Source organism: Dendrobates tinctorius, unplaced genomic scaffold (genome assembly GCF_039654945.1).
Source record: "Dendrobates tinctorius isolate UK_male_01 unplaced genomic scaffold, ASM3965494v1 ptg000083l, whole genome shotgun sequence".
In the NCBI taxonomy this organism is placed as follows: Eukaryota; Metazoa; Chordata; class Amphibia; order Anura; family Dendrobatidae; genus Dendrobates; species Dendrobates tinctorius.
This window is the reverse complement of record NW_027361751.1, coordinates 8179773-8195919: the sequence shown is the minus strand read 5'-3', so window position 1 is coordinate 8195919 and position 16147 is coordinate 8179773. Positions and strand designations below refer to the sequence as shown.

The following is a 16147-nucleotide window of genomic DNA, read 5'->3' as shown; positions in this document are numbered from 1 at the left end:
GTGGGGAAAATAAGTATTGGATACACTGCCGATTTTGCAAGTTTTCCTACCTACAAAGAATGGAGAGGTCTGTAATTTTTATTGTCGGTACTCTTCCACTGTGAGAGACAGAATGTAAAAAATAAATACCAAAAAAATCACATTGTATGATTTTTACATAATTCATATGCATTTTATTGCATGAAATAACTATGTTATCACCTAGCAATCAGCATGAATTCTGTCTCTCACAGACCTGTTAGTTTTTCCTTAAAAAGCCCTCCTACTCTGCGCTCATTACCTGTATAAAAGACGCCTGTCCACTCAATCAATCACGCCAACTTCTCCACCATGGCCAAGGCCAAAGATCTGTATAACGATACCAGGACAAAATTGTAAACCTGCACAAGGCTGGGATGGGATACAGAACAATAGGAAAGCAGCTTGGTTAGAAGGCAACAACTGTTGGCACAATTATTAGAAAATGGAAGAAGCACAAAGGTGACTGTCAATCTTCTAAGGTCTGGGGCTCCATGCAAGATCTTGCATCGTGGGGTAAGGATGATTCTGAGAAAGGTCAGGAATCACCGCAGAATTACACGAGAAGACCTGGTCAATGGACTGAAAAGAGCTGGGACCACAGTCTCAAACATTACCTTTAGTACCACACTACGCCGTCATGGATTAAAATTCTGCAGGGCATACAGTGTCACCCTGCTCCCACCAGCACACGTCCTGACCTGTTTGAAGATCGCCAAAAACCATCTGGATGAGGCATGGGAGAATGTAATGTGTTCAGATGAGGCCAAAATAGAAATTTTTGGTATCAACACCATTCGCCGTGTTTGTAGGAAGAAGGATAAGTACAACCCCAAGATTACCGTTCCAACTGTGAAGCATGGTGGGGGAAACATCATACTATGGGGGTGCTTTTCTGCAAAGGGGACAAGGCAACTGCATCGTATTGAAGAGAGGATGGATGGGGTCATGTATTGCGAGATTTTGGTCAACAACCTCCTTCACTCAGTAAGATCATTGAAGATGGGTTGTGGCTTTGTCTTCCAGCATGACAATGACCTGAAACACACAGCCAGGGCAACTAAGGAGTGGCTCCACAAGAAGCATTTCAAGGTCCCGGAGTGGCCTAGCCAGTCTGCACAACTGAACCCAATAGTAAATCTTTGGAGGGAGCTGAAACTCAATGTTTCTTAGTGACAGCCCAGAACCCTGACAGATCTGGATAAGATCTGTATGGACGAATAGGCCAAAATCCCAGCTGCGGTGTGTGCAAACTACAGGAAACTTCTGACCTCTGTAATTGAAAACAAAGGTCTCTGTACCAAATATTTTGTTTTTCTGTTGTCCACTACTGTAACATCCCCTTCTTGAACAAAATTTTTGCCTCTGATAAAATAAAAAAATCTATACTCGCTTCTTGTCGGTGCCGTTCCCGCGGTGACAGGACTCTGTTTACACGGGGCTCTTGTGCGGTGTTGTCACATGTGACCCCAGTGCTCAGTCAGCGCAGACATCACTGTCCCTGCCTACGTATGGATTGAACATAAAGAGGTAGTCGGGGCTGTAGCTGATCCCTGGCTTCCTCTTCATGTTCAATCTGTACGTAGGCAGGGACAGGGACGTCGGCGCTGATTGAGCACTGGGGTAACGTGTGACAACACCGCACAAGAGCCCCGTGGAGAGGGTGTCCTGACAGTGCGGAAAGGGCACCAGCACAGCACTGGAGGTGAGTATGTTTTTTTTTTTTTTTTTTTTGTTATTGGGGGTAAAAATTTCGTTCAAGAAGGGGTTTTCTACTAGTGGATTATGTAAATTGTGATTTACTGTTTTTTATTTTCAGATTCTGTCTCTCACAGGTGAAGTGTACCTACGATAAAAATTACAGACCTCTCCATTCTTTGTAGGTGGGAAAACTTGCAAAATCGACAGTGTATCAAATACTTATATTCCCCATTGTATGATCTTGGCTGTCATATTGGGATCCTGCAGTGGCCATACACAAGCATGTGTTTGACCCCAAGTTAGTGAAATACTTGAACGTGGGGAACACATTCAACAATCATTGGGTTCTCTTCACTGTTGTGGATTTTCATTTAAAAAAAAATAATTTCCATGTCACTGTCCCTTGATGAAGTATTAAGTTTCTGTGTTAACCACACAGAAAATAACAATTGTTTAATTGAAAGTATTTTAAAATTGTCCAGATATCACAGTTGCATATTATGGCGCCCCCTGTGGTGGACTTTTGATTCGCTCTTAGGACATCCTGCTGATGAGTCCTCTGCTTGTGGCCACACGCTCCGTAGCACCGGACGGCAGAGGGATATCTGTAGAAATTAGTGCCCTAGAAGTGGCTTCTTCTCTTCTGCCCTGGAACTATTAGTTGTATATTCTGAGAGTGAGTGAAAAGAACATGAGGGGGCGCTATAGCAAGTGTGTAACAGCAATATTTAGACACATTATTCCAATTAAAAAGCTTGTTTTCTGTGATCCCTAACTGGAAAGTAATGATTGAGACCACTACTTGTTCCAGTTTTCATCCATTCGTTTAATTTAAAGGTAACGTCATGTCACTTGGAGTAGTCCAGGCATCACGGTGTCTACTGCTGAGTGACTGATAATATCGGGAGCACGATGGCAGAAGCCGTTAATTAAGCTTGAAACAAAATGAATGATCCCATCGCATAGCTAACATGAGTGTTTTCTCGTGTAGTGTGTTCATTGCTGTAGAAGACAACATTCACTGTGTGGCAGATCAAGACATCATTATGGATCCTCTAGGAGCTACAGCATGCCAGCAGGTAGAGTTGTGCACTAGACACCATTTCCTTGTAAATATATTATATTATTCTTTCAGAGAACATCACCTTCCTGAAAGCCACCGTACATCTATGGCGCACTTTGGGAACAGGCTGAGCCCGCTCCATTCTGGGCACATGATTCCTGTGTTATTCAGCCATCATCTGCCACTAACAGCTGCAGACGGTGCTTAGATGTCTAAAGTGAACTGTTAGAATGCCTATGAGAATCGCTGAAGCTCATCATTCAATGCAGCCATTGCCCCCCACCATAATGCGATCGTTGGGTGTCAGATGGTAGCCGGGTCTGCCGAAGACCCCCTTTGTCTGCCATGACAGTGCTCTGTTGAAACTCCGCCTGTGGCTGGGCTCCATTATTTTTACTATATTCTGCAATACTGTGGTATTGCTTTCTATAGTACAAGTGTTCGGATGAGCGCTGGGCCAAGTCATCCTTGTAATCACGCCCATTCTCTTTTCATTGGTGTGTTGATATCAGAGCAGTCGCTTCTGACGCATGCTGTTGTTATATTCCGGATTCAGAGTGCCTCTTTCATGTACAGTGAGTTTGGGGTGTATATATCTCATCCTCGCCAAGCTCTGGACTGAGGCGCGGTATAGATCATACATAATAGCGTACACCTCGGCTCACAGCGTATGAAAGAGGCATTCGGCGTTCGGACCCTTAAAGAGCATGTGCAAGATTTCAGAGGTGGCTGCTCTGATGTCGCCATACCGCAAACAATTAAGCAAAAGAGTGTGGGCGTGATCACAGGGATGACTCGTTCCAGATGGTGGAACTTTGCAATCGCTCGGATTGTTTTTTCACACAAATAGGCACATATTCATTTTATTAGAGACAACAGTATTATCGTTAAAGCACCACTCCAGTGTTTTTTTTTCTGTCCTGGAATGGCGCATTAAATGTAAGCCACTTACCCACAGTTCTATACTCTCCTTCCAGAGTCTTCCCTGTTTTTCAGAGCCGCTCTGGTCCCCTGGTGCTATCCTGTGTCCGGAACTTTTGACTGGTTGGAAGTCATAAGTTACGTCACAAGAGCTCAATGCAACAAGGCTCATGATCATATACATGTATTGATAAATGACCTCTGCACCGCCCCATGTAAACCGGCAGGTCACTGTTTCCAGGAGACCGACGGGAGCAGCGCTGGAAAAGGATGAAGGCAGCGGCAGGGGAATTACATTTAAAGCACCACTCCAGCAGTGCAATAAAAAAAAAAGCTGGAGTGCCGCTATAAGTTACCAGCAGGAGAATGGCATCAGATTAATATGTAGTTTACTGATGTCAGATTCCCTTTAACAATTGTCTATTTTTCTTCAGCTATAAATTAGTCTATATTTTCACTGAATGTACTGCTCCAGTGGTTAGCCCCGTAGTCATTTCTTCTGCTGCTGTTTTTCAGGGGCTATCAAATCATTGCGAAGTATTATCACCCCTCCTGTTTCCAGGTAAGGAATGATGCACACTACCGGTATTCAGTCCATGCTTTCTTCCTGAAAGTGTAACTAAGCTAGAAGTGTAAGTGCATGAGTGTGTGCTCACAGCGGTGCATAAGTGCGCGCTCACAGCGGTGCATGATCTCGATAGAATGTATGTGGGTGTATCCTCTTGTGCACACACACTCCAGCCTGCTAAACTGAGCGCTTCTGCACAGTGGTTTAAAGGTAGCCTGTCATGCGATTCATGCCACCTTAACCGTGGTCAGTATGAGGCACAGTCTGGCTGTAGGATTGTAGTCAGATTTATTATTAGATAAAATATACTTTTACGTGCCGGGCGTGAATCGGAGGCGAGACTAGTCCGGCACTGCCCCTGGCGGCTCTTCCCAGCCCTGCTAGAGGTGACAGACAGTTCTCTCTATTTATGCAGCGCTGGGAAGAGCCGGCCTGGGGTGGCGCCGAACTATTCTTGTTCCTGTCTCTTCAAAGTATATTCTCTCTCCTCTCTCCTCTCTCCTCTCTCCTCTCTTCTCTCTCCTCTCTCTCTCTCCTCTCTCTCTCTCCAGGCTGCTATTCCTTTAACATTCTTCATTTGGCGGATCCATCAAAAAAACGGACGGGTGGCATCCATTGTCATCAGTACTAAAACGGCTCCGCTATCCGTCCTTTTGGCAGATTTTAACTGACACAAAAAACTGAAGTGTGAAAGAGGCCTAAGCGTTCGCTGAGGGTGTCTCAAAACCTGAACCCCCCTCAATCTTTACACTATGCAGTCGTAATCACAAACTGCTGAGATACAGCATGGAATACATAAAAGTTTGCTACCCTATTTGTCATGGATAATTGCCCATAGTAATATATCCAGCCACTGCTCTCATTTTCCAAAGGAGTGTAGAAAAATTGTGAAATTAAACCTGTCTGTTTGCTGCAGTGTCTTCTTCATATGCTCGAATACTAATATTTCCTTTTGCTTTCACTGAAGGATCAGAAACATAGGGATCATGGCTCATATTGATGCCGGGAAAACCACAACTACAGAGAGAATGTTGTATTATTCCGGGTACATCCGGGCTCTTGGAGGTAAAAGAAATGCACAAATGTGTCTGCTATACAGGCTTGAGTTACCTGAAGACTTTGTCTATGTATCTACAGTGGCATGAAAAGTTTTGGCACCCCTAGTTAGTGTTATTGTGAACAGTTAATCAAGATGAAATGATCTTCAAAAGGCCTAAAGGTGACCAATTTCCTTTGTATATTAGATGGGCAGATGCAAAAGTTTGGGCACCCTTGGAGATTTGTGTGATCAGATGACTTTGACCAAGGTTTCAGACCTTAATTAGCCTCTTCGGGTCACGACTTGTTCACTAACATCATTAGGAAAGGCCAGGTGATTCACATTTCCCAGCTCTCTAAAAATCCATCCTCCTCTAACCTTGTGCTGAAAAACTGCAGCGATGGGTTCTTCTAAGCAGCTGCCTAGTTCTCTGAAAATTGTGGAGGCCCACAAAGCAGGAGAAGGCTATAAGAAGAAAGCAAAGTGTTTTCAAGTTGCCCTTTCTTTAGTTTGAAATCTAATTAATTAAGAAATGGCAGTTAACATGAACAGTGAAGGTCAAGATAAGGTCTGGAAGATCAAGCAAAATTTCAGTGAGAGCTGCTCTTCAGATTGCTAGAGAGGCAAATCAGAACCCTCACTTGACTGCAGAGAAGCTTCAGAAAGATTTATCAGACTCTGAAGTTGTGGTAGATTGTTCTACTTTTCAGACACCTGCACAAATATGGCCTTCATGGAAGAGTCATCAGAAGAAAACATCTCGTGTCCTCACCATAAAATTCAGTGACAGAAGTATGCAAAAGAACATCTAAACAAGCCTGATGCATTTTGGAAACAAGTCCTGAGGGCCAATGAGGTTAAAATAGAACACTTTGGCCGCAATGATCAAAGGTATGTGTGGAGAAAAAAGGACACAGAATTTTCACTTTAACTTTAGGGCCCTTAGAGATCATTTCATCTTCAACTTGCTTAACTGTTCACAATAACATTAATTTTGAATAGGGTGCCTAAACCTTTACTTGTCACTGTATCTATCATACAAAGTGGCTTTTCATCATATATTATTTCATTTCTTTATAACAGATGTTGATGATGGAGACACAGTGACAGATTTTATGGTGCAGGAAAGAGAACGAGGGATCACTATTCAGTCAGCCGCTGTCACCTTTGACTGGAATGGCCATAGGATCAACTTGATTGACACTCCAGGTTGTCGCTCGTACTCTTCTGGTGCATTGTGTACAAGGATCCTGGCTGTCTCCATGTAGTATCTTCTGAACTATATATTGTGTTTGTTCGCAGGACATGTGGACTTCACGGTGGAAGTGGAGCGCTCACTGAGGGTGTTGGATGGTGCAGTCGCTGTGTTTGATGCCTCTGCTGGTGTGGAGGTATAACGGATTACTTTGGTTAACAAAATACTGGATAAAGTGTTCTCATTTGGAGAAATATCTCTTCTCCTAATTATCATCCTGTTTTTTGGCAGTTATATATTTTGGCTGTACCGGTTAGATGCCATCAGGGAGATTAGCTGGGATTTTCTTAAGCGGGTCATACACATTGGATGAAAGCCACATGACTCTGCAGATTATCTAGTGTGTATGAGGACGGCCTGGATTTCATCACATCTAATCCTTTGTTCCCTCAGGAGATAAATGGCTACGCTAAGGCTTGGGTCACACGATCGTACTTCCTCTAATCTGAGAAAATCGGTCCGATTATGGGTGATCAGGAGTGTGATCAGAGTTTCTAAGATGAGGAGAAGATGAGGTTAAAAAAAACCTTGTTTGTCTTCATTTTGCCAGTCCGTGAAAAACGGACTGCACTTAGATGTCATTTGAGTGCGGTCCGATCTTTTTCCACGGAATGCGATCCGATAATTGTTCTATTTCGATTGATTGGATCAATCAGAGGTAAAGTATAATAGACACACGTCACCACTTCTATATTTATCTCCCACTCCTGGTCTTGGTTTAGAAATACTGATGTCAAATACTGACCGTGTGAACGTGGTCTACGTGTGTATAAGTTGCTATTCTACATGTGACAATGCTATGAACATGCGCTGTCTCGGCCTTTTTTGATGGCGCTTGGAAACATAGCTGTCCACCAAAATAGTGTTTATGGATAAGGGGACCAGTAGAGTGACAAGATGGACACCCCATACTATTGTACAGGGCTTCCTATGGGAAGGGTAATTGTGCCTCTAAGGATATCAATCAGTTTATTTTACAATCCAGATTAATCAAAGAGCAATTTTCTGATTATATCCTACAAACTGGTCAGAAAATCATGAGCATTATCCATTTTGCAAAATTTCAAATCCCTTTAGGCTTGAATAGTGATTTCTGATTTTGGTTTCATTGATCAAACCATGATAGATTTCCACAAATGAAATGTAGATACTTTATTTTATGGGAACTTAAAGGGGTATTCTAAAGTTTTTAAGTTATCCCTTATTCATAGTATAGGGTATAAATTCCCAATCACCGGGTCCCCCCACTGATCCCAAAAACTGGGGATCTAAAGAGCCGGGTGAGAATGGAGCGGCGGTCAGTCTTGCGCACCGCCACTCCATATATTCTTATTGCGATCACCTGAGATAGCTGAGCCCAGCGCTCGGCTTTTCTTTGACACTGAATGGATGGAGTGACTGTGTGCATGATTGACTATCGCTCCATTCTCACGGTGAGATCGGTGGGGGCCCCAGTGGTCTGATAACCTCCAAACTAGGGGATCCCTCATTAAAACATGTATAATAGGATCAGATGCACACCGTACAATGAAATGAAGCTATAGTATCTCCGTCAGCATTGTACATATCTTGTAGTGTGTGAGGATATCTGTAGGATAACCATATGGTCTCTTTACCCCTAAGGCTCAGACGCTGACGGTGTGGAGACAAGCAGATAAGCACTCAGTACCACGAATGTGCTTCTTAAACAAGATGGACAAGACTGGAGCCAGGTACTGGGCATTATTGGGGTCTGCGGTACGGTGTGATCATAGATTATAGACTGCAATATGGATCCGGCCAGTGTGAATTATGTTGTTCTGCTTTATTACATATGAGATACACAATTGGTGTAATTTCTTTGTTACTCTTTTAGCTTTACATATTCTGTTGAAAGCATCAAAGAGAAGTTGAAAGCCAGGCCCTTGTTACTACAGGTAAAATGATGGTGTGTAGTGCGTGGTCATTATCCGGTTAATTAGTATGGAGGATGTAGTGCATTGGGCTGGTACATCGACAAGTCTGACCCTGGTTTATGTCAGTGATTCCCTATGATGGCGGCTGTGATACTGGATACATGCGACTGATAATGAGGACCTTAATGGACTGTCACCAAATATCACTACTAATATATCTCCGACCACATAGGGGTCGATTCAGAATCACTTTTTGGCATTTTTCTTCTTTTTTCTTCATTTTTTTTGTTAAGTCAAAATGGTTCTGATCGTGATTTTCTTTTTTATATTATTATTTTTTCTTATTTATTTTTTATAATTTCATTTTCACCTTTTTTATGATAACTTTATTTGGTTTTGGCTGTGATTTTTTTTATTTTTATTTTTTTATTTATCTCCTTCAGTTTGTCACTATGGACACGGTTTTGGTTATCCAGATGTTTTGGCCTAATTCATCATTTGTAACTTCTTAAACTGTTGCCAGATTTTTGTGCATTTGAGCTCCAGTTTCCTAGTGGAGTCCAAAATCTGTCTTCACGGTTTGTTTCATGTCCAGTTAAAGACTAACTTGCAATATTTTCAGGCCTATTGAGCAGCTGTGACTTTTCCCTCCCAAAAGGCACAAAAGAGACAAAATACATTTCTGAATTTGGGCTTGTTCATCAAACATTTTGCATCCATATTGATGAATTTGCCGCAAAATCCACCAGTGCAAGCAGATAGACAACGCAAAAAAATGACTTTAGGATGAAAACATAAAAAACCCCACATAAATGATGAATCGGGGTCATGTTAGCCTTTCCATGCTGGGGAGCATTTGAAAGCGATCTGAACGATTGAAATACCTTGAAACAATATCTCTTTGTTCTGCCCCTGCACATTCTTTCCTAAAGGCCCCGTCACACATAGCGATCTCACTAGCGAGATCGCTGCTGAGTCACAAGTTTTGTGACACAACAGCGATCTCACCAGCGAGATCGCTGTGTGTGACAGCGATCAGCGACTGGCCCCCCCTGCCGGTATCGCTGATCGCTCTGGAAATCTCTGGACATTTCTTTCGTCGCTGATCTCCTGCTGGCCAGCACGCATTGCTGTGTGTGACAGGCGGGAGACCAGCGATCAGCGATAAAATAATTAAAAAAAAAAAAAAAAAAATATTACTATTCTCACCTTCCGACGTCCCGCGCAGCATTCCCGCCTCTCTCCACGCTCCGGTCCCAGTAATCCTTTGCAAGAATGACCGCGAGACTTCGCGATCCCGCGAGAACGGACGTCATCGCGGTAATTCTCGTAAAGGATTACTGGGACCGGAGTGTGGAGAGAGGTGGGAATGCTGCGCGGGACGTCGGAAGGTGAGAATAACAATATTTTTTATTTTAATTCTATTTTTGACATGAATCAGCGCCGAACACAGCGATGCCGCACGTGCGGCGTCGCTGTGCTAATCGCTGGTGAAGCTGTCTGTTTGACAGCTCACAAGCGATCACATAGCGATTCACCAGCGATCCTGACACGTTGATATCGTTGTCGGGATCGCTGGTAAGTCGCTATGTGTGACGGGGCCTTAAAACTTAATGAAAACAATCAAAAAACCTTAAAAATTATCAATTTTTATTGGATATGCTTAAAATGGAAATAATCCAAGATGAACACACAAATAAACAAAAATATATAGTCGATGATTACGGTATACACCCTAATAATGCCCTAGGTAGCCCTAACCTCTGAGATTTGTGCCAAAAAAGGTACGTATGTTAAGGGGATTGCCCACTACCCCGACAAGCCCTTCTGAATGTCTATGTTTCCCCACTAAAAACAACAACTATGCTCCCTTCCGTTGCCGGCACTGTTGCAGCGGTGTCAGCACTGGCTGTCCTGAAGATCGTGTTATATTGCTTTGTGACGCAATCCCTACGGCCAGTTAGCACTGTGTTCACTATTTTCTCCTAAGGGCCCCATCACACATAACGATCTCGCTAGCGAGATCGCTGCTGAGTCACAAGTTTTGTGACGTAACAGCGATCTCACCAGCGAGATCGCTGTGTGTGACACTTCTCAGCAACCGGCCTCCCTGCCGGTATCGCTGTTGGAAAGCCCTGGACATTTTTTTGGTCGCTGGTCTCCCGCTGGCCAGCACGCATCGCTGCGGGAGACCAGCGATCAGCTGGTAACTAAGGTAAACGCAGGGTTTCTAAGCACGGCGCTGTGCTTAGAAACCCTCTGTGTATCTTAGTTACCAGCGCGCTGATGGAGGGAACTGGTAACTAAGGTACACATCGGGTTTCTAAGTGACGCACGTGACCCGATGTGTACCTTAGTTACCAAACCCTGCATATGTTTGCCATAAGACGCATTAGAACAATATAATACACATCTGTACACTTCTTTTTCCGATATAAATGTGTTTTCTCCTACGCCTCATTGGGGGACACAGAGACAGTGGGTGTTATGCTGCTGCCACTAGGAGGACACTAAGTAAACCAGAAAAAAAGTTAACTCCTCCCCTGCAGTATACACCCTCTCACTGGATGAGATTTCTCCAGTTCTTGCTTAGTGTCTGTAGGAGGCACTTGGGTCTGGTTTCAGACCCCATTGTTTTTATTTTATTTTTGATTTTTCTGTAAATTTTTATTTTTTTAATTAACGGAGTGAAGGGGGTGACGGTTACTTTCTACGGGCGCTCTCCCCGAACCAACAACAGGCAAGCACGTGGAGTATACCTCCCCGTACCCTTTCCTGCGACGATTGGTGCTGATTCCTCTGGACGATGATGGCGATGATCTTTACGGTCCCGGTAATCCACGGATACAAGGGCAAGTGCATGGAGTGCAATGGAGAAGACTGGAACAGCTCTTCCGAATGCCCTGAATCAGCCCCATAGCTCTCCATCCCCCTGCCATAGGAAGGATCGATTGAGCGTAAGAACTCCTCCAGCTCTGCTTCATCAGCCAGGAGGATGAGAAGACCTGCATGGATGGCTCCGGACAGCGCGGCCTGCCGAGCACTGGAGTAGAGGTATGGGGTCGGGTCCTGACCCCCGGGAGAAGCGCTGACTTAGCGTCAGCGGCGTTGCACCGGCACCCCATCGTGCCCCCCCCTGCTCTCTGTGCTCGAGTAGGCCAAAAATTTAGTCCCCAGCTTTTCCGACCTACTATGCCGCAATTTGAATAGTGCCGCCCGCGCTAACGTCGCCGCCCCCTCTTGGCGCCTCATTACTTACGAGTCGCGCAATTCTAATCTCGGGGGGCATTGTCTTTTACCTCAGCCTGCTCTGGACACGAGTTGTGAGGCGTGCAGGATACCGGGTGACACCACAGAGCCACCGCTTTCCTCCAGGGGGACACAGCACAGGACCGTGGGTAAGCTGCATCTGCCCTCAGATTAAAGCTTAACCCCTTCCCGGCACATTCCATGCAGTTGCAGACAGACTCTGCCGTTAACCCTTTCAGGAGCGCTAGGTCTCAATCTAAGGAGGCTAAATGGGCTGCTAAGACGCACACTGCGTTTTTTACCGCGTGTACCACTTGCAAGTCTGCCTTACCCAGTGCACAGACTAATCCGTTATGCATGGACTGCGACCCGGCCTGCACCCCGACCTGCGCTCAAATGCCCCTCGCCGCCGCTGCTGACGGGCCTCCTACGTTTAGTAGCCCTGAGTGGGCTGCGTCCCTGTCACGGTCGGTGGTGTCTCTGACCCAGGCTATATTCCCCCTCCGGGAGGACTCTTTAAGTCAGAAAGCTTCCTTACCTCCCGAGGAGGGCTCTGGCGTCTGCCGGGAACTGTCCACCAGCAGGGGCCGTACTCGTTCAAGGGATGGTCAGGTCTCTAGAAAGCGGACCCATGACGCGTCCCCCAGTCACGTTCGCGCCTCAGCATCTGCGACTCCTGTCTCTCGCTCTCCCTCTCCTGAGGTTCACAGCAAGCACGACTCTGAATTCGAATCTGACACGTTAGCCCCTCAGAATCCCCCAACTGATCAAGAGTCGTTTGATTCTCTTATAGAATGAGTCAACAGGATTCTGAAGTTGGATGAGGAAAATATTCCGCTCCAGCACATCCTATCTCATTTAAGAAAACCAAGCGTGTGCGCAGGTTATTTACCAGCCATCCGGACTTTAAGGAAATTGTCCAGAAACATAGGGATCGTCCACATAAGTGGTTCAAAGGGCAAAAGTCTACTCAGGCTAAATACCCTTTTGATCCAGACCTAATGAAGGATTGGTTACAGTCCCCTCCGGTGGACCCTCCTGTATCGCGTCTTGCTTCTAAAACGCTCCTATCCGTTTCTGAGGGTTGTTCAATCAGAAACCCCTCCAATTGTCAAATTGACTACCTTGCACGTTCAGTTTTTGAAGCTTCGGGAGCAGCACTTTTTCCATCTTTCGCGGCAATTTGGGTCACTAAGGCAATGGCCGCTTGGGCAGAAGTCTTGATTACTTCCGTTCCAGGGCACCAATCTTCCTCCGGAAGCAACCACTGTCGCCAGCCAGATAATTCACGCAGCGGACTTTGTAGTGAACGTTTCTTTTGATGCCGCCGATTGTGCTGCTCAAACTGCCGCTAATGCGATCTCCACTAGAAGAGCCCTATGGCTCCGCGACTGGCGGGTGGATGTCACAACTAAAAGATCGTTGACTTCTCTCCCCTTTCAAACGGGTCGTCTTTTTGGAGAGAAACTGGACCAGCTCATTTCTGATACTACCGGGGGAAAAAGCAAATTCCTTCCTCGCGGTCGTCCATGACAAGTGGGTCAGGGAGCTGGTGTCGTCCAGATACAAGATAGAATTTTCTTCTCCCCCTCCAACTTGGTTTTTCCCTTCTTCTCCCCCCAAGAAAGAGACGAGCCTTCCTTCGGGCTGTTCAGGCTCTGCTAAGGGAAAGAGTCATCATTCCGGTCCGTCATCACGAAAGTTCAGAGGATTTTATTCAAACCTTTTTGTGGTTCCAAAGAAGGAAAGGACGATGCGACCCATTCTGGATCTCAAACTGTTAAATCAGTTTGTCAGGGTACGGCGATTCTGAATGGAATCTCTCCGATCAGTTGTCGCTTCCATGGAAAAAGGAGAGTTCCTAGCATTATTATTATTATTATTATTATTATTATTATTATTATTATTATTATTATTATTATTATTTTATATAGCACCATTGATTCCATGGTGCTGTACATGAGAAGGGGTAACATACAAAGTACAGATATCACTTACAGTAAACAAACTAATAATCACAGACTGATATAGAGGGGAGAGAGGACCCTGCCCTTTCGGGCTTACATTTTACAGAATGGTGGGGAAGGAGACAATAGGTTGGGGGGTTGCAGCAGCTCCAGTGATGGTGAGGCGGTAGCTCCAGTAGTGGTGAGGAGGCAGCGGGGATCATTGCAGGCTGTAAGCTTTCCTGATGAGATGGGTTTTCTGGTTCCGTCTGAAAGATCCGATTGTGGTTGATAGTCGGACGTGTTGGGGCAAAGAATTCCAGAGGATGGGGGCTATTCGGGAGAAGTCTTGCAGGTGGTTGAGTGAGGAGCGAATAAGTGTGGAGGAGAGAAGGAGGTCTTGAGAGGACCGGAGATTACGTGAGGGAAGGTAGTGGGAGATTAGTTCAGAGACATATGGGGGAGACAGGTTATAGATGGTCTTGTAGGTCAGTATTAGTAATTTGAACTGGATACGCTGAGGGAATGGGAGCTATTGAAGAGATTTGCAGAGGGGAGAAGCAGAGGAGTAGCGAGGAAAGAGATGAATTAGTCAGGCGGCAGAGTTAAGGATGGACTAGGGAGAGGTGCGAGGGTGTTAGCAGGGAGGCCACAGAAAAGGATGTTGCAATAGTCAAGACTAGCATTTTAGTAGAATGAGGGTTGAGGAAGGGACGGATTCTATCCCTAATGATGTGGGATATTAGGGGTAGTAGTCCGGTGGCTCAGGATGACGGGATGATGTGGGATATTAGGGGTAGTAGTCCGGTGGCTCTGGCTGACGGGATGATGTTGGATATTAGGGCAGTAGTCCGGTGGCTCTGAAGGGATGATGTGGAATATTAATGGCAGGGCTGTGGAGTTGGAGTCATGAAGTCGGTGCTCATTTTGGTGGAGCCGGAGTCGGTTGGGTACAGTAGTTCAATGCAGAATGTGCTGAATATTTTTTCATAGGAATTTGGGAAAGTTATGAAATGTCCTATAAATGGCTATTCTATTCCTGATCTAAGGCTACATTCACACACAGCATTTTTGCTGCGTTTTTAGAGGATATGTTTTTCAGCTGCAAAAGCAGATCAGCATTTTAAAACACTGCATCACCTGAAAGGTTTTTGAGCTCATAGATAATGTTTTCAATAGCAAAAGCAGATTAGAAATCTATATATCTATCTATCTATCCATCCATTTATCCATATCTGTCTATCCATATCTTACCTGTACCAAAAAGAATGAAAGCCGGGTAGCACACAGACTTACACTCCTTTTTTTTTTTTCTTTTTTTTTTTTTTTTTTTTAGCACCAGTCAGGTACACCTCATAGCTGCCCAAATGGACGCCCAGGACAGGCATTGCTCGTCTTCAGTAACACATCAACATCAATTGATAGTTGGAATAGACTGCATTCACCACATCCTCTTAAGGTGCAGGCTTTATTTTCAAGTGTAGGGGTGTGCAGTATGAAATTCTGCAGCAGCTGAGGTGTGCAGTATGAGGTTCTGCGGAACAGTATGAGGTTCTGCCCCCCCAGCTTTGATCCTGGCTACGCCCATGGTGTGAATGTAGCCTGAGGATCTAGCTTTGTCTTAGCTGAGATAAGTCAGTGCTGCACTCCAGCACCAGTGAAGCTCCAACTCTACAGACAAAATAAACACACTCAGAAAGAAGGAAGGCCTGCACTCATCTCAGAAGAATTGCTAGAGTGAACAGGATAACAAGATTAAGGTAATTACTTCTTAAAGCATATTTAAACTTTCAATAAACTGCATAAATCAATAGTCGAGTATACTGTACTGTATGTTCTCTCTGTATGCTTGATGCTTCTTTGTTTTTTCTTTGAGCTCCTATACTTTTGGGAAGCTAGCTTTTATACAATGTACATACAATATACAGGGAAAATACAGCAACAGGATTGATGAGAACTTGTATAGGTATAGAAGTCAAAACATCAAGTTATTAGCTCTGTTATCAGTTTCTTTGTTCCTGGAGTATGATACACAACAAACTTGCTCCCTTCCTCCTCCCCTCTTCATAGACTGTGAAGCATTTAGTGAGCTGTACCCTAAGAAGAAAAGCCTTGGAAATTAAGTAAAGCTATCTAATAACATATTTTACAAACCTTATATTTGTCATCTTTACTATTGATTTATGCAAAGTTTGTTTTATTTCTATCTAAAATTCTATCTTAAATTATACATCCATCGACATCAAGGGCGCTTACCTTCACATTCTGATCTGCCCGTCCCACCAGCAGTTCCTGCGTTTTGCAATTCACAAGGAACACTTCCAGTTCGTTGCCTTGCCCTTCGGACTCACCACCGCCCCCAGGGTCTTTACCAAGGTCATGGTGGCTGTCATGGCCATTCTCCACTCTCGGGGAGTAGTGGTGTTACCGTATCTGGACGACCTGCTCATCAAGGGTCCGTCCCTTCCAGCCTGCGAGGAATCCGTGGATAT

General features: G+C 44.7%; 1 protein-coding gene across 1 annotated transcript in view; it reads left to right on the top strand.

Annotated features, from left to right (window-relative positions):
- The window catches only part of GFM2 (GTP dependent ribosome recycling factor mitochondrial 2), a 62644-nt gene that overhangs the window by 2677 nt on the left and 43820 nt on the right, over positions 1-16147 (top strand). The window contains exons 3-9 of the mRNA XM_073584079.1: positions 2711-2798; positions 4220-4265; positions 5239-5336; positions 6394-6519; positions 6613-6701; positions 8189-8277; positions 8421-8481. Coding sequence (XP_073440180.1) covers positions 2711-2798; positions 4220-4265; positions 5239-5336; positions 6394-6519; positions 6613-6701; positions 8189-8277; positions 8421-8481 — 597 coding nt within the window. The remainder of the gene's footprint in view (positions 1-2710; positions 2799-4219; positions 4266-5238; positions 5337-6393; positions 6520-6612; positions 6702-8188; positions 8278-8420; positions 8482-16147) is intronic.